Raw genomic sequence first — 22,739 nt, 5'->3', positions numbered from 1 at the left:
GAAATGTAACATTTATATCAGTTTTTTATCAGAAATGCTCATAAAAATGGAACAGCAAAATAGGCATAACATTCAGTGTAGAAATTTTCAAAATTACTGGCAATTGATTTAACATTTACTGCTCATTTGAACGCATTAAAAATACTTTGAACAGCTTCGGCAAAAGGCTGAAATAAGTCAAATCAATGATAACAAATTCTATAAAGCATAGAACACAATCAAGCAAAGTGACAGAACATTTAGTTTGATTTTATGAGAGGTAATAAAAAGTTCAAACCCTCAGCTCCCCAGGCACCAGCTTTAGCGAATTTCTTGTATACATATACACTGAATGGACTTACACTGAATTCACGTTATGGGAGTATTTTACTTCCGCAGTAGGCACTCAAAAACTGTTGTTGTGATAGCTGGTCAAATCTACAAGAAGATCCCGTGGAAGCTTAGAACACAACCAAGTGAAATAATGAACTAATCAAATGATTGTAAGATTATATAAGCTGTTCACAACTCTTAAGAAAATCAAGGCGCGTGAAGGAAACATTTAAGGTATCTATGACATAAGGGACAAACTACCACAAATTTGTAATTTATGTTAAACTACATACAGGACGTAGGCCAGATTCAACTTGAAAGATAATTTGTGCAATGTGAACATGTGAGATCTCGAATAGACCAGTGTTTGAACGTCAAGTAGGAAGTGTTATCAAACGGATCAGAAGATTGAAATTGTGTGCAAGTGTTAGTGGGGTGAATAGATCGAGTAAACCCAAAGAAACTAAACCTTCATAAAAAATAGCTATTGTAAGTAATACACCCAATTGCATTTTTATTTGAACGCTTCTGGTAATACATGAAAAATGAATGACAAAACAACTGTCGAACGTTTTTTGGATGATGATACACAAGTTTAGGCATTTTTAATATTTCATAGTTATGATTTCCCAAATAGTCTTATTAAAAATTTCAAAATTACATACCACTTTGGAAAACATTTTTATTGGATAGGTTACGTTACTGGCACAGGTAGAATGCAACATTCTCACACTGCGCAAAGATATTTGATTTTTTTTACATTTCATAGGTACAAATAACGCTACAGAATGAAAAATGCAAACGCAAGTTTGTACATTTAAACACTTATTCACTTTATCCTGACAAATTGTTTAGTAATGTTCACAAAACAGTCCGCCCCGTGTTTATAATTTTTATAAAAAAAGTCATGCACGACATATTAATGTTAATAATCATACTGAAAATATTATATGCTTTAATCATGTAACAACTCGACTGGTTAATATATGCGTAGTTTCATCGTCTTATAGTCAATGGCTTCAGATGCGTAAGTGCTAGTTTTAGATTTCTACTAAAAAAATGGACAGAAAAATTCTGTTCAAATGTCTTGCTGTCATATACATATCCATACATATAATGATGTTCGGTTTGCTGCTGCTTTGTTGAAACACTGCTATTCCTCTTGGATCATCGTCCTTGTGTCTATGAAACAGAATATTTCTTTACCCATAATTGATGTTAAAGTCGAAGTTTAGAAATTAAAATTCTTTTTGTTATCCAGAGACTGATCCATAATCAAACTTTTATAAGCAAATATTTCGAATTCAGCATCTTTCATCCAGTTACATTACTTTAGTGAGTACAAAATATTTGTCGGTAACCAGGCTTCAATTTTAGACATAGCCGGGTTTGCTTGCTTTCAAACAGAAGCAAGGTTCTAAGGGATAAAGGCAAACATGTCCAAACTTGTTCCGACAGAAACCATCACAGCATTGGTACGTTCCGGGAATACACGACTCTCCCGTAAATAGGCACTGAAACAAAAAGGAAGGAATACAGAATACAGGACAAGGGTTAAATTTTGAAAAGGAATAGCATTTCAGAATTCCTTTTCTTTCTTTGTTTTCCTGAAAATGATAATCAACCTTCATTTTACATAGAAACAAGTATGCGTCTTATCACATGGACTTCTGCTTTCCAGACCAAGACAATATCATCTGTGGCTTGCTTATGTGTAAGTATATTGCAAATTTATGCGCAACATGGATCATTTCCATAAACATCAATTTGAGTGTCTTGAATTTTTTTTCATATTCAAACAAGTCGAAACATTCACAAAGGATCGCCAAGAGCAATAAAAGACAAACAGACAAATGTAGATAAAAATATTTTTATGTTTATTTGTATTTTAGTAGCGATACAGTTATGATGTGATCGTCAGTTAATTTACGAGCTTCTGGATTTTAGAACAGGTAAACATAACGTTATTAATCTATTACGACACAAATATGCAAGACAGGTTTCGAAAACTCAACTTTATCTACTATGTTTTACATATTAAGTTATTTTAAATATATTGCAAACGTTATGTTATAGAGTCTGTGAGTGGCATAACCCTAAGAATAGGGTTTACCCGCTTAAATATTCTATTTGAAAACAAAAAGATACTAACCTCGTCCTGTAGCTGTTTTTGCCGCTCCTCTCTCAAATATTTATACAAGTAGTTATTATTTTCCGAGGTCTCATAACTTGCAAGATTACTGACAAACAGGTTTAACAAGCATAAAATCAAGGACAGATACATCTTGCCTCGTCAATTCCCTCAATAGAAATAACAGCATTTCGCTTCTCATTATGTCTTTAATCTTATTCGAAATAACATTTCCACCACTCACTCGATTAGAGTTTCCTCATTCTCCAATGAAATAATATCAATTGTCATTCGAACTGTTATTTATCATCAGCTGATTACTCTAATGAAAGATGCTTTGGTGTTCTTTTCAATACCATAAATCACATCAACAAATGTTTTCAGAAATCGACCTCCGACAGTAACCTGATCGAAGTCATGGTGTCACAAATCATCAAGTAATTGACTATGGGAATTGAGACAATATCATTAAAAAATCCATCATTAACATAAAGTGGTTCCATGGAAAGTTACGCGAAACGATATTTTTATATAAGACATGACTTGTCATTTATGCATATCGATATACAATATTATATCTGTAAGTCATTAATTTGATAATTTGTTTAACATGGTGTAGGGTGTATATGCATAGAATTTGCAGTCGCATTTAACACTGGTCATAATTCTAAAACTTTGTAAGTAATTTGCACATCCATGGGTATTATCTACGGTCATACATGATAAGCTAACTTTCTGCTAAAGTAATGAAAGAGAAACATTTATGTATGTATCTATTTCACATAAATGTATTACTTTTAAAAGGAATTATTGTTTCATCGCACAATGATCTCGAGTAAGTGTTTTACACTATCATGAAATGCCGTATGCAACTTGTCCATTTAAAATCAAAACAGAAAATATTTAGACTAAGTGAATTGTTTCTAAATCGGCAATAACGCACACCACAACTTTCAGGACGACGAAGTCAAATGTTTATATCCTGTAAGTTATAAAGACGGTCAAGTATCACGAGTAAATTGCACACGTTGATATTACTGGAACCTACAATTAAACTTATAACACAAAGTGTCTTGTTCCTTCGACTAATGTTATGATTATCAACGCAATTATTGGTTATCTGAAATATACAAGAAAACATGAGATTTACTCATTTAGATCACTTTTGAAACAACAGCCATAGTGTCGTGTTGGGCGACATGTGAAGTTTCCACTTTTTTTCTATTTTATATTAAAAAGTTCATGTTTTTACGTATACATCGTTCAGAATTCTAAATATTCTAAACGAAAATCACTAGTTTACAGTATTGACGAACCACTGCGTTTTTTTTTTGTGATTACAGGATAATATAAAATCTGGGGTAATGTTACATTGTCGTTTTCACAAAACCGTTTAAAACTGTAAAAATCAATAACTATATTTGTACACACTACTTCACATTTCTAAATAATTTTGTCCTTTTTAATTTCATACCATATTGTAGATGTAATTATCTCTTTCATCTTTGAATATGTCCGCTTAAAAAATAAAACTACTGAGAAATACTACACGTGACCCACTTCTTGACCGCGATATACCTTTTCCTCGCCGGATAATCTATTCACTTTTGAAACCGTGCTATACAGATAATCTCTGTCAAGTGTAACTCTAGGAATCTTCGTACTACTGTAAAGGCTGTGCTTGTCATATAAATCTTGGTTATCTCCGTCATGTATTTCTGTACTTCTTTTATTCGTGATCCCTTTGGATTCGTTATAAGTTTCTTCCTCTACATCGTCAAAGCCTTTGAAAGTCACAAGCTTTGGCCTTTTCTTCTGTTGATCTTTTTCTCTTGGCTTACGAACAATGATATATATATCGTTGGCACCATGTCCTTCATTCATATTTGTTCTTGTTTGATAGTGTTTTCCCCCTCCGCCAAATTGAGAAATTGATTTTTCTTCCAATGGATCTCTCATTCCTCCGTTGTCAGTCCAGTTTGTTGACTTCCAAACGTGTGTTGCAGATTGTTCCTCTTGGTACATGTTGTCATGATAATGATCTAAATCTAAATCTTGCTGCACTTTAGCGTTTTCGTTTTCTCCTGTTGAGCTTACGTGGTTATATCTGGTGTCCATGATGGAAGTTCTTAAATAACGTCGTGGAATTTTAACATCGCCCGTGTTAGACCTTGGAGGAAATATTTTTTCTTCCCTGGTATCTGTAATAGGGACTGAAGGATTAAGATCAATCTCTGCACGTCTGTAACGTTTGCTTGTTATGTCGACGTTACATTTAACGTTGTATGGCATTGAATATATTCTCTTTAAGGGGTCGTTCACGTGATCGGTTAGCAGTACGTTATTCAAGAACACACCATCATCCTTACTTTCTCTTCGCTCTTGATCGAAAGCGTTGATATATGATTGGTGAATGTCTGGGTTAAATGTATTCTTCAGCTTGTTAGTTCTGTTTCTAATAAAGAAAAACTAGATATATGAGCCAGTGCTTTAAGTGTATACTCTGAAAGCCGGTATATAAATTTAGGATCCCTGTTTCGCTGATTTGAAACAATACACAATTGAAATAATTCAAATTTTATATCAACCTTTATTTAAGTGTAGATATTTGTTTTGCCAATCACTGTAAGTTTGTTCAATTTTCAAAGGATTTATTTTATTAACGTTTTGCCAAGTCTTGAATGGAATAAAACTTCATTTCAGTAAAATTGTAAGTTCGGCCAATAATATAACAATACACCTAAGGACATTTATCATAATAACAGCTATATGTTTTATAAGTTCTGTTTATGGATAATAATGCAACGTGTTCTTAATTGTTACTACTCTAATGACTAAAACTTTTCTCATTTCAGAAAATAATAAGTGTTATACCACAATACCAAAAGAACTCAATTTTTAACTATAAAACACTCGTGCAAATTATGTATTTTACCTGTACCAAAATACGTAAAAATTTTAATAAATAATCCCTATGCAAAAGTGTAAGCTGAATAAGGCGTCGAAAGCATAAAATAAAATACGTTTAGTGTTCCACTAAAAGTACTTACTTGTATATCACAATAGCAAGTGCAACAGCGATCGACATGAAGAGAACGCATCCTAGCACGGAACATACTATTATAACTGAAAAAATTGAAAAAGAAATCTTTTAAAAATGTTCTTAAAATCAGGGAATACGCATCGTTATCAACGTGATATTTAACATACATCATGCCGAATACTAAAGATGTTTTTATTCTAAAGGGCAAACATTTACATTTCCAATAAAAAGAGACAATCGTTTGTTTGAAATTAATAAAATTGCAGTTTGATAATTATCCCATATCTTTCAAATCTAAGTGGTCCAGGTAAGACAAGGTCTAATAAAATCTGTAAAAGATCCTTTGAAAGCAAAGAATGCAACCAAGGAGAATAATAGCAGACTCGGTTTGACTGATTCTGTTCATGAGAGGTAATGAAATGTGCAACACCTCTCACGCCCCCTAGCATCGGCTTAAAAGCAACAAATTTTGAATGGACTCCATGATCCCAAAGGACCAGAAAATATAACAACACTGAATTTAAGTACGGGGAGACTTTTTACAGCCGCCACATGGCACTTAAAGATTGCTGTTGTGATAGTTAATAAAATCTGTAAAAGATCCTTTGAAAACAAAGAATGCAACCAAAAAGAATAATAGCAGACTCGGTTTGACTGATTCTGTTCATAAGAGGTAATGAAATGTGCAACATCTCTACACCTTATAAATTTTATTATCTATTGCAACAAATGTCTTCAAGTTCCGTGTGGTGGCTGTAAAATATCTCCCCACTTCAAGTTCCGTGTGGTGGCTGTAAAATATCTCCCCACTCTTGAACATAATGTCATTATATGTTTTGATTCTTTGTGACTATGCAGTTTACTATGATGGAGTTCCAGTTTAATTGCTGCTAGAGGGCATGAGGGGTTTTGCACATTTCATTACTTTTTAGGAATAGACTCAACCAAACCAAGTGTGCTGCTTTTTTGCCTAGTTACGTTCTATGCTTCTTAGGAATCTCCTATAATTTTCATCTCATGGCCTAATGGGAAGGGGTTGGGAGCTAACGATATGATATTCGCAATCATACATGTTTAAAATAGTAAATAATGCATTATTATTAGCACGTAGTACGCGCTGTTAAATTTTACCTTTTTCAGCATATAAGCCCCAACGCCTCAAATTATACGAAACGGTTTCTATTTATATAAAAATAATGACTTTACTACACACATAATTGCGCACTTAATTTTCAGTTACCTGTTTTTAATTGGATTTCTTCTTTTGTCTGGCGGCTGTTGACAGTTGTTGTATTGATACCTTCAGCTGCCGAGGGGTTCGAAACATCTCTCGTGGAGTCCGGCCAATCTGCTGTTGGACTAACAATTGTACTCGATGAATGAGGATTTCTGCTTGTTTGTTTCTTTGGTGTTGTTTCAGATGTCTTGGTAGAAGAGGTTTTCAATGATCTTTCTGTTGAGTATTCTGATGTTAAATGTTTGATTGTGGTGACATTTGGCACTTGTGTTGACATATCTGTGGTAGACTGAGAATGTGCTGTACTATCAGATTTGTATCTTGCAGACTGTTTTGTACTAAAGTACTCGGATGCCGTGGTAGGAAAGCTCGTAGTATCCATTGTAGAGGAACTTGCGTTGAGTGGGGAAGAAAATGGTAACGGTGAGGATGTAACACCAACAACTGAGGTTGTTTCATTCATTATCAAAGCCGTCAATATTGATGACGAATGTGACGTTACATTGGTTGAAACTTGTGGAGGGAGTGTTGATTCAGAGCTTTTCTGTCTATCGGTGTATTGTGTAAAAGGTTTTTGGGAAGAAGTCATTCTGGAGGTTTGTTGTACTGTCGTTGGTTTAAATGTAACGGATTGATCATAAGTTTCCTCACAGGTGACCTTTATTGAGGAAGCATCGCTGCTTACTTAAATAAATAAATAAACAAGAGGGCCATGATGGCCCTATATCGCTCACCTGTTATCATTGCACTTGAGGACAAGAAGGTCCTCAGAAAAAATATCTAAGTCCAAAGGACAGGAACAACAAAGGGAAGAAATTTAACCAAAAAGAAAATAAAATTCTTACAAGGTACACATATGTCAAAATACACCTAAAAATTGGAGGTACCATCCATGTTGTACCACAGAAAAGTGGTCTCGGTTTTTCCCTAAATTTCCCGGCCAATAATAAAAAAGTTACTAAAAATAAGCTATTTATAGTAACGTAAAAGGGAAGTAATTAAAAAAAAATATTGTAAGTGAACAAAAGAAGGATCTGCCAAATAAATCTGTTGACATAAATGAAATTTCAGATCAGTATCTTCATTAGTTACGGAGATATACCAATTTTAATTTGAAATAAAGGGAGGTAATTTGACATAAAATCAGTCCATAGTTATCTACCCTGATTGGCTCAGTCCAACTAATGACAATAATGAAATTTCAAATAAGTCATATAAGTACTTACTGATATAAATCCATTTTGATTACAATCAGGGGAGGTAATCAGATATAAAATATCTCTGGAACCTACAATTGGATCTGATTTGTCATGGAATCCAAGATTTATTGTTGTGAAGATATTTTGGAAATTTGTATCAAATAAAACCATAAATGAAGTATCTATATGGCTGCAAAAGCCAAAATAGCCAATTTTGGACCTTTAAGGGGCCATAACTCTGGAACCCATGATGGAATCTGGCCAGTTCAAGAAAGGAACCAAGATCTTGTGGTAATACAAGTTGTGTGCAAGTTTGGTTAAAATCAAATCATAAATGAAGCTGCTATTGTGCAGACAAGGTCAAAATAGCTAATTTTGGCCCTTTCAGGGGCCATAACTCTGGAACCCATTAAGGGATCTGGCCGGTTTAAAAAAGAAACCGAGATCTTATGGTGACACAAGTTTTGTGCAAGCTTGATTAATTTCAAATCATAAATGAAGCTGCTATTGTGCAGACAAGGTCAAAATAGCTAATTCTGGCCCTTTCAGGGGCCATAACTCTGGAACCCATAATGGAATTTCGCCAGTTGAAGAAAGGAACCAAGATCTTATGGTGATACAAGTTGTATGCAAGTTTGGTTAAAATAAAATCATAAATGAAGCTGCTATTGTGCAGACAAGGTCAAAATACCTAATTCTGGCCCTTTCAGGGGCCATAACTCTGGAACCCATATTGGAATCTGGCCAGTTCAAGAAAGGAACCAAGATCTTATGGTGATACAAGTTGTGTGCCAGTTTGGTAAAAATCAAGTTATAAATAAAGCTGCTATTGTGCAGACAAGGTCAAAATAGCTAATTTTGGCCCTTTCAGGGTCCATAACTCTGGAACCCATAATGGGATCTGGCCAGTTCAAGAAAGGAACCAAGATCTTATGGTGATACAAGTTGTATGGTTAAAATAAAATCATAAATGAAACCACTATCCTGCAGACAAGAAATTGTTGACGGACGCACGGACGGACGCACAGACGGACTGACGACGGACGAAGGGTGATCACAAAAGCTCACCTTGTCACTATGTGACAGGTGAGCTAAAAATAAAACAATTCAATTGAATTTTGTTTCTGAGAAATATAAATATAACATATGTATCTTCAATGCGTATCATGACTCCTTAAAATAAAACAATAGCTTCAGGCAATTACAACATTCCTCTTTCACTTGCCATAATTTTATGGTCATAACCAATGTTTCAAGTGTTTAAAGTCTGTAAAAGTGTAAAAGTAAAGTATTGAAAAAAGAAATTAAAACTGATGTTCGTTCGTGATTACATACAAATAATGAGCCAACACAAGACTGAATGTAATTTTGACTTACTAGACTTTAGCAGTATGCATATATCTGGATTTGAGGTGCTTGTAGATTTCGTGTACATCATCTGGAACTGAGGTTTATCACTGACATTAATATTACTGACAGAATCCTGGCAAGAGTAGAGCATATTTTCAATCTGAAGTTGTACTCCGCAGTTAGTATAATCTGGACTTTCATAGTTCACTAGTAGTTCCTCAGTTCCAGCCACTTTAACATCGCAGACGCAATTCACTTCCTGATTCTGCGGCACATCATTACTTGCTACAACAATAGCTTTCCCATTTCTTATATGATTTTTGCAAAAGGGGACGACTGAAACAAACAACTTATAAATTATGTCCCTGATTAAAAAATGTGAATACTAGCGAAGTTCAATTCATTGTTGACTTTGCTCTAATGTCTTATTATTTAAATCTTCCGACAAAACGTTGTTGCTTATAATTTCAACTTTATGTCCCTTTGCTTAACGCATACGGGAATATGTGCATTTTCAATGCAGTCCTAGATTTAAGGGTAGATACATAAGGCTAGATCCTAAACAGGTCGTATGCACTTGGCCTAAAACAATAATACCGTATGGGCATTTTTACCTGCTGCTAATTTTTACTATTTTCTATGACCAAATCAGATTCGTAGATATTGGCCTCGTATAAATTTGCCGTGTAAAGTCAAGTAAACCGGAAGACCTTGTGATTTCTTTAATTTAAAAATGGTATAAAATGAAATCATGTGTTTTTACCCCAAATCCGTAAACTTTTACAGCAGTAAAAATAACTCGCTATACGGTACATACCTGGAATATTCTGAGATGTAAACGAACATCCACCAACACCTGAAATGATAATTATATAACGTTACGAATGAAATAAAAATAAAATGTATCAATAATTTTGTGTTCCAACCTGATCGGTTACCTTGAATCCATTCTCCATATTTGCTTTGACCAGTCAGTGTCGTAAAATGATGTGAGCTGGGCCTTTATGAACAGAAAACAAAGTAAATAGCGCATGCAATCCCTTACAATATTCTATACCAACCGAATACTTGTATCAATTAAGACTAGATGATAGAGGTATGGATAGAACTTATTCATCACCAGAAATTAAAATGAGACATAATGAAATTGACACACCTGTTGGTGCCAGATTGGACAACATGTTTTCATATCGATTTATATCGAGTTAGTCTTGCAAGCACTAAGCATATATCTTCCAGTTCTTGGATTCTTACACACGGGACTACCGTTTCCCGGGATGATACGTCCTTCAAAACCCATTTGACACCTCCATGTCAGATGACCCTCGTGTTTTTAATGACAACTTGCAAACAACACATTTATGTATTGATAAATTCAAATACGCACATAGAAGCACTTTATGATTGATACGATTGATTAAAGACCGAAACTGTGCTTCTTAGAAACGTCATGGCGACATATGTATTTACTAGCGTTAATTTCTCGATACATTTTTTTCTTATCTATAAGAAAGAGTGCTACAAAGAAAGTACTTCATTTTGCTTTATTTATTCATCAATATGTAAAAAACGATTAAGAAAGAAAATTATTCACCAGTCTTTGTAGAGTATGCGACACTGGGGGAACTGTTTAGTCAATAACTCGGCACTGACTCGTTATCACTTAAAACAGTAACCACCGAACAGTGACGGGGTTATTATATTCCAAAATAATACAATTGTTGTTTTTTTAAGGCTTGATCAGTGTCAGGGTATATCAACTTGCGAAATATCCAACTTTTTGCTGCATCACTGGACTATCACGTCATACACACGTGGTCAAATTATACTGACCAAATCTAGAATTATCCTCTTAATGTTGAGAACCAAGACAGAAAGCTGCCATTCTTCACGTCTTTGGTATGCCACTGTTAGGGAGAGAACCCACAACCTCACGCAGTCAAAGCTGGCGCTCTAGCACTTGCTACCAAGGCGGCAATTTAATATAGATGATCTACATTTGTTGATATAGCGTGTTAGTTGACACTATATGTATTCTTAATTCCAGGGTAAAACTTAACAAATTGTTCGGGAATAAATTCTTTTACATAAACCCTTGCTTACCTTGATTTCTTCTACAACTTACATGGTCAACTTTTTAAAGAATTTTAAAAGTCTAGATGACTTATCGTTTTGTACCAAACATTTCCTTCGGAGGCGTAGAATGCAACCAAGAAATATAAAAAAAGACTCGGGTTGATCGTATCTGTTCAAATAGCGGATGATTTTTACAGCACCAACATGGTCCCTAGTTCCGTTGAATCGGAACGCTATGATTACGCGACAGCGCATGGACTCCATCAATCCATAGGATCAGAGTACACGGCAACGCTTTATAATTGATAGAATGCATGTAAAGGTTTTAATACGGTTAAAGTAATAGTATAAGAAGCCTGATGGACAACATGTAATTGTCATAGACAAACGCCACCATTTTCGTAAAGTTAAAACGTTGATGATATTTTGTAAAACATGGCTATTGCTACATACATGTCTAATCTAATAGTATATCTGGTATAAATTTCTTTAAGCGCAATTGCATCCCTTTGACAAGTATTTTCATGAAACAGGTCTCGGTATAATCTTTAATTAGTAATATATAAATCAGGTTTGTTCATAAGGAATAAAGGATTTAAATCTCTTTGCATTATCTCAATACGAGTCATTACTTTTGCCGCTATGCCTATCTACCTGACTTACAAGACTTTTTAACTAAAAGTGTAAAACATGCATAAATATCTCGCATCAATTAACAAATCAGATTTTATTAAAATAAAATTTTGTTGCATACCCTTTGCCGATGTTAAAACAATAAAACATAAAACTCCAGTGAAAAGCATATTGTATATACCACAGTGTATAAAACTATTAAATCTGGCAATCCAAAAGTCTACCGCTAATTACCCGCACACACACTTATTTTCAATATTTAAGAGATTGGTTATACAATTATATTTTGTGTATTAACATAGTTTTTTTTTTCAATATTTGAAAAGTATTGGAATAATTACGTATTGTATTTGAAAAAGTGGCAGTAAGTCCATCGGCTCAAAATGACAATAAAAAAGGGGAAAGAGAAACAAAAACAATCCAGTTTGAAAAGCATTGACGAGTAATCTCAAACATCTATTGGAAGGTAAAGATAAAAGGTAGTAGATTGTACCCTACTTTTTTGTCCCGCTAATTACTAGTCCATTTAAAAAGTTCTCCTAGTGTATGTAAACAAACCGTATTGAATAAGATTTTTTAAGATATCTTTATTCTAACCAAAATAAATGTGTCAATTTCTCTGTTTACTGTCACAAATATGTATAACATGCTTGACATATAGAAAAAAAACATGACAATCAAATGCTTTTGTGTGTTTAATGGATTCTTAATTACCACAAATGATATATGTACTCTTTATTACAGTCTATTCACTATACTTTGATATTTAATATACATTAATTATAAGAAACTGCATTACTGCATTATGTTACATTTTTTCACACCTCCATCTAAATGTTGGAAATTTTAGTGAAATAGTACACCCTTACAAAAAAAGCAGCCTTTCTCGTGGCGTGTATTACATGACGAGGACCATCTTTTAAAATGATATTCTAACGCTTCGATTTCACCCCACCTCTTCCCTTACCATAGTATTGATTTTCTTTCACGTCAGTTCATTCAGATCAAAAAGTAATTTTTGCCCAATATCAAGTATTAAGTGGTTTGATCAGTCTCTATTTTAACATTCAAAATATGTAATGAAATTATCAACTTATTATTATCATTGCGCAAATTGACCACAAGCCGGTCAATAAGTGTTTTATTACATGACATCAAAGTTTTAAAGTTTTGACTTATTGGAACAGTAAACATACGTTATATAGCACAGTCTATGGATCGGAGATTTATATAAGGACCTTATAATGTTAGTTAATTGCCATAATATCCCAGTCAAACATACGGCGCGGATAGCTACGTCTAGCTACGGATAGAAACGTAGTAATCCGTATCGATCCGTACCTGAGCCGTACGGATTGGTACGGATTACCACTTTAAGGTACGGCTCAGGTACGGATCGATACGGATAACTACGTTTCTATCCGTGGCTAGACATAGCTATTGTTTTTGTGAGTTTGTTTACAGACAACTGAAACTTTTAAAGCTTCGTTGATATAGTCACATGTCACTTGATATCATGCAGATAGGACATTCTTGACTTGATCAAAATGTCATACTCAGGTATAATAGCAGGTCATAGGATTGATTAGAACACGTGAAATTATTTATAGGAGGGCATCTTTCCAAATATCTACAATCAAAAACCTATTTGAACATTAAAGAAAATCTTTTTTGGCTATGCTTTATGTTAACATTTGTTAAAGAATGAAAACTATAGTGTGTATCGTCAAAATTCTAGTTGTATCACATATATAGGACATTAAAGTTTGTTTAATGCTTAGCCCTCGCGGGCAATTGGGAGAACGCTTATCTTCGGATCTCGCGGGGTCGCGAGTTCGATCCCCTGGCGGGGCATATGTTCTCCTTGTCGATTTGATCATTTGTCATTAGTGATTTATGTGGGGAAGTTGGCAGTTACTTATGGAGAACAGGTTTGTACTGGTACAGAAACCAGGAACACTGGTTAGGTTAACTGCCCACCGTTACATAACTGGAAAACTGTTGGAAAACGGCGTTAAACCAAAACCAAGCAAACAAAATTATAGACCAAAACGCCAGTACTGGGTAAATCCTTCTTGGGAGGGTTGACTATTTAAGTTCACAGAAAAGGGTATCAGATAATGTCTGGTAGGTTGATTTTCGATGTAAATCGATCTGAAAAGGATATATTTTGAAAAAATGTGATTTGAATCAATAAGAAGAGCTTACGTAGGCATGCATGGTAAGTTCTTACTACGGGCGAGGCGCATGTACTCGAGAACTATTTGCCCTCCGCCTCTGGTTTATGCAAGTACCTTGTCAGATACTAATGGAGGACATGTGTTTATTAGCACTGCTACTACCTGATGTATATATGTAGCCATAATTTTGCAAAACAAGAGAGCCGTGATGGGCCTAGATAGCTCACCTGTGTTTCTCAGGTTGAGGCGGGGAATGATATCTTGATATTGTGACCTTTTTATCTAAGGTAATCCAATTTTTGAACTTTATGACAAACAATCTCACAAATGTATAAAGCTCAAGTAGAAAATAAGGCCTCTAAGAATGTTGAGAAGGTTTTTATGATTGAATCAGTGACCAAGGTTTTAACCTTAGATTGCCCGGTTTTAAACTTGACCTAGATTTCTTTCAGACAAACATTCTCACGAAGTTTTATGAAGATGATCTAGTGACCTAGTTTAATGCCTCAGGTAACCCAGTTTTGAACTTGGCCAAGATTTCAAATTGACAAACTTGCTAAGATGATAAAGTCTAAATGTGGTGAGTTTATACAAGGCTTTTCTACGATTTATCATGATTTTCAACACAATTCTGAAATTAAACCTAAATTTTATGGAAACAAGCTTCCAAACAAAAACATGATAAGCAGGTAGATAATGTGCTTTTGACAGTTAAACTGTTTTTCTAAGATTTGACTTAGTTATCTAGGTTTGAAAATAAAGTATTAATTATGCAAATGAGATTGAAAATGTTGCCTCTACAAAGTTATATGTGGTTTCCTGTTCAATGACTTAGAGTGACTTAGTTTTGACCTCCGAGAACTATCATGGGATTTCATTGAACATTCTGGTCAAGTTTTATTAAGACTGGGCTAAAATTGTGACTTCTAGTGTGTTGACAATTAATAAGGACGGCGACAGACGACAGACATAGAAGTATCACAATAGCTCAGTTCGAACAACCTTTGATTCAGATGAGTTGTAAAAAGAAACAAACAATCCAATTTCCAAAACTTTTACACACAAGACAATAAGTTAATATATTTCAGTGTTTTTTTTTATCTACAATAATATACAACATAAAAATACATAGGAATTCGAACACAAAATACAAAAAGACTCTGGTATAAATCACTAAGTATTTACAAATGAATCAAACGTGTTATCTACAAAGGACCTTATGAATGTACGAATGAAGCCGGAAAAGCTGACAGTTGAATATCAATATCATTTTCGCGAAAATTATTGGGGGTAATCTAAGACCAAGATAACAAACAAAGACGCATTAAAACGGCTTGATAAATATAAACATTAAATCCTACAATTAAAACAATTAGATACAGATTTTACTAGGACGAGATAAAACACCACAGCATTGAACTAAAACCAAAACATAAACAAAGTAAAAGCAGTTGTCTCTGTGTATCATAATCACACAGTTTGACAAATCCTGATCTAATTATGCAAGTGAACTTCAATTTTAGTTTATTTGATGTAGTATGATGCCCTGTTATAATTATTAACGTCTTTTTCCAGGTTTACTAGTGTATGTGTAACGTGTACAGTTTCAGGTGTGCCTTCAGAGTGCAATGTTCTGATTTTAGACACATTACACGCTTACTGGAATAAAAAATAATATTATACGCGTGCATGCCCCTAGTCTACACTCCCGTTTGGAAAGGATATGTAGCAAATGTTAAGTAAAGATTGAATTGTTTGGAAATTGCAATTTATTTATCACTATTGTGAACACAGTGTTTAATATTTTGAGCAATATACACGTTTTCAAATGGTACATGTTCGACCACTTAGGTCGCCAGGCTCTAACAAAATTAAAAACATTGTCGTTAAAAGTTCATTAGTTTTGACATGTCACGTGGAATGGAATCGCTAAATTTTATCCACCTTTTCCATAACAAAGATTTTTCAAGATTTGCCATCAACAACAAACTCCGATTGAAGTAAAGGGATTATTTTTGATAATAAAATATGAAGGTTTAGTAAAGATAGTTTTGGTAGGGTAATTGTATATTACATATTATCATAATTATGTTATCATCCAGATTTTGGACACTTTTAAATTGTAAAATTCAATTTTAACTTTATTTGTTGACTTATAGTTACATACCTCAGCTGGCATAAAAGCATTTTTTTTAATCAAAAGATGTAGTTTAATCAATTTTGTCATGTTTGTCATGAGTCAGAAAAATAAATGATTTTGGCAATAAAATTAAAAATCCAAAAATTTCAAACTATAACCTTTGAAAATCTTTAAAATAGTGAAGAATTTATATCTGTTTTGGTAAAGAAACAGCTGCAAATTCAGTAATATCTATGTTACGGATTTGTTAAAATACCATTTTCTTATGAGTATGTGTATATGTTAGATATTCACCTGGCGTATATTGCTTTTATTTCGTTGGAACATGGTCGGGTAAGAGTGAGGTCGGGTGTGCACTATAAACCGGTTTAACCTCCCCAGTGGTGTTTTTGCCACTGACCGTTCTAAGGCGGTGCCCAACTGTGTTCCGTTTTGTCCTCGTGTGTTTGCTTTGCATGCGTGTGTGTCTTATGTGTGCGTACGTGCGTGCCTGTGTGCATGCGTGCGTGCGGCGTGTGTGCGTTTGTTTGTAGTGTGCACGTCTGCATGCTGTGGGTTTCGTTTTTGGGTGGTTGCGTTTTTGGTACATGGCATTCCCTATTTGCCATTTGTCCTTGTTTTTAACCATTATGCTACTTGGTAAAATACTGTGTTTCTCAATGAAATATTACACATAACAATCACTGCATTTGTCAATTTAATTGTACATTGTGTATTGATTTTTATTTTTCTCGTGAAGCCGGATGAAATTTGCAGTCATGCTGTATTTCTCGATTCAGATAAAGTTACTTAACGAGAATTGCGTAATGTCCTGCTGTCAGTAACGAAATGAAATATAAGTTTGTGTCGCTTGCGTCTTTATCACGTCACAAGACGTCTAATGTTATACGTGTCTATTTCCCGGGTTGAGACTGAAATTCGGAGCAAAGTGCGTATTTCAATCTAAAAAAAATAATAATAAGCTTAGCTCTATATATAAACTGTCTCACTTCTTGATGAAAAAACATTCTATATTCACTCAACATGATTAATTTTCAAAATAAAGTGTTAACAAGGAAATCCTAGACTTTTCCATACCAGGATGCGTAAATGGATACATAAGTTCAAAATTAAGTGTTTAGTAGAAAGATTTAAATCAGTATTTCCTTAGTAACGTTACCTAATTTGGAAGAACGCAAAAACTAATGTAAAATCTAAATAGTGTACCAGTTGCATTCCAAGGCTTAAGGTCAAGTCAAGTAAATTTTATTTACAAAGTCGGTGCAAATGTAACAAATAACATAAGCTCTAATGAGCTTTTGAAACCGGCTTAAATCCCGTCATTTTAAATCACTTTATCAACGTGAATGTGTGACATCGTACTCGGGCTCTTTTTGCTCCTCTTCCTTTTCACCAACTTTTCCAATAGTATCATATGTATCCAAAACAAACTTCTCACTTGAACCATCGGGCCTTAGATGATGGTATTCATTCATTCCTGAAAATTGATTAACTGCAGCTTTATCAGTTCTATCATACATGATTTCACCAGCATCCACCTTTTCGCTTGACATCTTCCCTGTTTCGTTTCCAGTATCCAGTTTGTTTGTATTTCCTGCTACATATTCAATTTCCTGGCATGTTGTGTAGTCATAATTCTGATTATGTTTAGATACATTTGTTGGAAGATGTTTCCCCACTGGAGAGTCCGGGAGACTTTCATACTGAACCGTTTGTCTTCGACTATCTAGCTGATTGTGTTCTATATAATGATACACATTTTCAGTATGTTCTGCATCTGGTTGAGTCTCTATTACATTGACATTGTACATCGGATTTTCTGTCATATAATAGTTGTTTTCCTGCTCCTGCTCGGCAGTTGATTTGGAACTATTAACCATTGGTCTATTCCGTGTTTTTCTCCTACAAAGAGAAAACAATAGAATAGCTGTCTTGATCTCTCTGATACGGTAAATGTAACACATAGTTATTGCATTTTGCATGAGCTATTTCTCGTGCATGTTCACTTACCATTTAAATATGATATACAAGCATATATTTTATTTTCTATTCAAGATGCTTATGTGTGTACTTGTACGTTAACTAAAATCGTTTCCGATCTACTAGATGTAAGGCAAACATATACCATACAGCTTGGCATATTGGTAAAAGAATTCACTTTGGGAACGTGTTTGTGAGCCGCCCGCTAGGTACATATCCCTGGTCCCTGGCATTAAAGGTGAAGATTTGAATTGCAGATGTATACAACGTAAAGGCTGGCCCTTTCAAAAGAGGTTACACTTTCATAAACAATTAATTGAAGTTCTCCGCAGTACGTAAGATAGCGGAGAACATATGTCTTAACACGGCGAAGCACAAAATCATTGACCATTTTGTGCACAGGATTTTTAACGGGTATTTGGTAGCGAAGCAATCAGTTCTACGCAAGTTTCTGTACTAGTTACATCTACTTTATACTATTCAAATTCACAAATTGTTGTACTTGTGTATAAACAAGGCCGAAAAAAGATGTAATTACGTTCATCATATTAAGTAAAAATGAAACATTAATCTTAAGATAAGAACATGCTTCTGATTCCGTAGTTTCAGTATTCTGAGAAATAGTCTGTCGAGTTGAAAAACTCCGCGCAAGTTACGGATCCACGTTTCATCCACAGGGGTTTGTTCGTGTACGGCCAGTATTTCTTTGACGAATATAGCGTTAAAGTTATAATCCTGTTAAAAATCACCGTTAAAATAAAGCAAATAACTTTGTAGATTTGTAGAAAACAGTCTAATGAACAAATTCGCCCGTTATTTAGACTTGGATGGCCAAATATTGTTGCGATACGAACGGATAAAAATCCATGAAATATTTAATGACAGCTGGTCACTAATTCACTCGCCAGACTTCGCCGAATTCCGTAAACCAACGAAAACAGTTTCACGTGACAAAATTTAAATACGTCGAAAACAACAATAGCTGGATTTTGTGTAAAGACGGCGGATAAATGCAGAAATTTACAACCATTTTGCTTTTCGATGCCATTTCTACAAACAATACATTAATGTTATAAAATTAAGCCTGTTGTTAAATAAAAGGAAATGCAGTTTACCAGAAAATGCGATACGAATGTGCTAGACATGTTGTTGTTTTGCTTCTTAAAATAGATTAGCGTGGCTCTTTGTACGGTCTCGTACGAACAATCATTTAGCGTGGCTCGTATTACGGGCCCGTAGGCTTCACAATCAATTTGTCAACATCTGCACAGTATTCCCTAGCTAAAGGTTCAGCTCAGAGATGTTTATATAATATGCTGTTACGGATCTCTGAGCTAAAATGAATCCTGTACTGACACCTAACCAGGAATCCTTCTAGAAATCTGTTACGCTATCATTTTATCAAATGCATTGGACTCACCTTTTACTATACAATATTTTTTATCAATTTTCCTTTTGATCTGGCAAAAATAATCCATGCAACATAATTTGAACACAAGTTTCATATTGGTACCCCTGTCTGCAATATTTTGTCCGTCATTGCAGTTGTCACCTGATCAGGGAACTCTTCATTTTGAAAAACCAATAGACGGTAGAGAATCGTTATTTATTGACATTTTCTGATAAACTGTATGTTGTTTTATAGATTTTATGTGATTAAATTAAATTCATAAATAGGTAAAATTTTGATGCTGATTTTCAAGAATAACCACGTGCTCTGAACTGTTGCATGACATCATGAGTTTCTCACGAGAGACTGTGCGAGATGTTGCGGTTAGTTAAACAATAACTTAATGAATGCGACCATCAGAAAACAAAAACTGTGTCAGTTAAGTTATGTTAGCCAGAATTAGATAGTCCCCATTGTCAATGACTGACTGTGACTGGGAGGCGACTGTCTGGTCGACAATTTGATGATTAAGCCTTTATTGAAAACACAGATTAGTGTGCAATATTAAAATCAGCACAATTATATTACAAGTTACAGGTTAAAAGATGATAAAACATATATTTCAGGTTTGAACATCAGTAATCTAGGCAACTCCTGAACTCATTAAGAGTAGCACTAGATTTAACAAGATGTGGTAGGTTGTTTCAGAGTCTAATGGTTCTTGGGGAAAAATTGAGTTCTTGTGATAATGGGTGCGAGAGAAGGGAATATAAAAGTGAAGGTCCTGACAGTCTAGCCGGTACTGCTGATCTACAAAAAACATTGAAATGACGGATTTTATATAAAAGAATCAGGGATGTAGGGATGTGAAATTTCTCCTTATTTCTAACGTTTGCCAGTACAGTTAACATTTCTGTGATGCTTCATCTACAGACATAGTTGATTTGAACATATCTGGCGGCAGCCTTTCGTACTCTTTCAATTCCATATGTTAGAGACTGTTGAATGCCAAACAGTTGAGCAATATTCCAATTATGGTTGAACATGTTTTATAGGGAGTTTCTTAAATTTGTACATTTATCATTTGTTTGATCATTTCTTTTCATGTATTTTAGGGTCTTGTTTGTCTTTTTTGTGATCTAACACTGCTGGTTCGCCTAAATATTAAGCATTTTTATAGTTTTAAATTCATGGATATGTAGCTTATAGCGAAAAGCAATGGTTTTTTTATTTCTTTTTATATACCCTAATCACTTTGCATTATCGGAATTCAACTCTTTTGACCGGGTCGATTTCCAAAGCTCTAATTTATGGAGGTACTGCTAGAGAGTCTCACAATCATGCATGACATTTATAGAGAGTTAAACTACTGTATCATCAACAACGAGTCTTACGGTGCTTTTAAGTGAGCCTGGCAGGTGACTGATATGTTAAGAAAAGGCAAGGCCTAAGGACATACCCTTGCGGTACCCCTGATACTAAATGTGGTATATCTGATTGAAGACCTTTTGTGTTCGTATTTAAAGAAAATATTTAATCCACATGGATGTTTTTTTATAAATACCTAACTGAAATAGCTTGTAGACCAGACGATTGTGATCGACTTTGTCAAACGATTTGATAAAGTCCATTACTATTAGGTCTGTCTATTTACTAGCTTCAAGGTAATCAAAACTTCTTGACTAAAATTTAATACTTGAGATTCACAACTGTGCTTTGAGCGGAAGCCATGTTGGAAGGAATTAAGCAAATTTTATTATATAGATGATTAATAATATTTGATACTAAAACATGCTCCATCAGTTGGAAGCAATTGCAAGTAAGGGAATAGGTTTGTGATTGCTGGCTTTGCTTCGTGTGCCCTTTATGTATACAGGGACAACGATAGCCGTCCTCCAATCTTGTGGAATACTGCCGGTACCAAGTGAAGACATATAAATTTTAGTCTCATTTTTATAGAGGAGCAGTGTTACCTGTGTGCGGACATTGTGTTGTAAGCTGTTTCTTTTACTTTCCTGTTTTTCTTTCCTTCTGATGAATCTAAATGAATTGTTTGCTTTTGATGTGATGTTATCAACATATTCTGACCAAATGAGATACATGTATTTACTTAGTGTGACGCTCAGATATTTAGCAGCGACTCTAGTTTTCAGTGAGGGAGAGAGAGGAGACAGATAGAGAGAGAGAGAGAGAGAGAGAGAGAGAGAGAGAGAGAGAGAGAGAGAGGACTTATTATTGTCAATAATTAGTTCCAGTCTCATCAACCGAAATATGAAAGAAAAAGTAAGCATATTACATGATATTCAAACGATGATGTGAACTTCTATAAATGACATTTTTATTATTCACACTTACTGCATATGTGTCATACGATGACAACAATATTGCACGCAGACATAAAATTAGCCTTTTTCTATATTCGAAATCATTTCCTATTTATTTGCGACTGAAAATTAAAAAAAGTACAGAAATCGGTTGAAAACATATCAGTTGAATGACTTCAGTGCAATGTAATACAAAAATGCCGTACGAATAGCCACCTGCGGTTTATTTCACTATTCATACGGGACCGTACGATTAGCCACTTCCTTTAGCGTAGTCACGGACGTATCCGAATGATGGCGGTTGTGTCACTGAAACCGAAAGTAACATTTTAGCTCGACTATTCATAGAATAGTAGAGCTATTGGACTCGCCCATGCGTCGGCGTCCGCGTCGGCGTCCGCGTCCCGTTTTGGTTAATTTTTTGTATGTAAGCTGGTATCTCAGCAACCACTTGTGGGAATGGATTGAAACTTCACAAACTTATTCACTGTGATAAACTTACTTACATTGCACAGATTCCATAACTCTGTTTTGCTTTTTTACAAAATTATGCCCCTTTTTTGAGTTAGAAATTTTTGGTTAAGGTTTTGTATGTAAGCTGGTATCTCAGTACTCACTAATGGGAATGGATTGAAACTTAACACACTTGTTCACTGTCATGATCTGACAAGCACAAAGCAGGTCCCATAACTTTATTTTGCTTTTTTACAAAATTATGCCCCTTTTTCAACATAGAAATGTTTG

At 34.6% G+C, this 22,739-nt stretch overlaps 2 protein-coding genes across 4 annotated transcripts in view; both read right to left on the bottom strand.

The window, feature by feature from the left end:
* Positions 1 to 1,228: 1,228 nt before the first annotated feature.
* Positions 1,229 to 12,193, bottom strand: LOC123553612 (uncharacterized). The gene is made up of 7 exons (XM_053542014.1): positions 12,103 to 12,193; positions 10,090 to 10,128; positions 9,300 to 9,608; positions 6,727 to 7,407; positions 5,494 to 5,569; positions 2,465 to 4,898; positions 1,229 to 1,826 (listed from the first exon to the last, which is right to left on the bottom strand). Exons 1-6 carry the CDS (start codon positions 12,149 to 12,151, stop codon positions 3,989 to 3,991), a joined length of 2,064 nt encoding a protein of 687 aa, XP_053397989.1. The 5' UTR covers positions 12,152 to 12,193; the 3' UTR covers positions 1,229 to 1,826; positions 2,465 to 3,988.
* A 3,869-nt stretch (positions 12,194 to 16,062) lies between these two features.
* Positions 16,063 to 22,739, bottom strand: part of LOC123553613 (uncharacterized) — a 33,975-nt gene continuing 27,298 nt past the window's right edge. For all 3 annotated transcript variants that reach the window (XM_053542012.1, XM_053542011.1, XM_053542013.1), the window contains exon 6: positions 16,063 to 18,203. In XM_053542012.1, coding sequence (XP_053397987.1) covers positions 17,639 to 18,203 — 565 coding nt within the window. In that variant the 3' untranslated portion in view covers positions 16,063 to 17,638. The remainder of the gene's footprint in view (positions 18,204 to 22,739) is intronic.

The sequence above is a fragment of the Mercenaria mercenaria genome, chromosome 4, assembly GCF_021730395.1.
Source record: "Mercenaria mercenaria strain notata chromosome 4, MADL_Memer_1, whole genome shotgun sequence".
NCBI lineage: Eukaryota > Metazoa > Mollusca > Bivalvia > Venerida > Veneridae > Mercenaria > Mercenaria mercenaria.
This window is presented reverse-complemented; position numbering and strand designations above follow the sequence as displayed.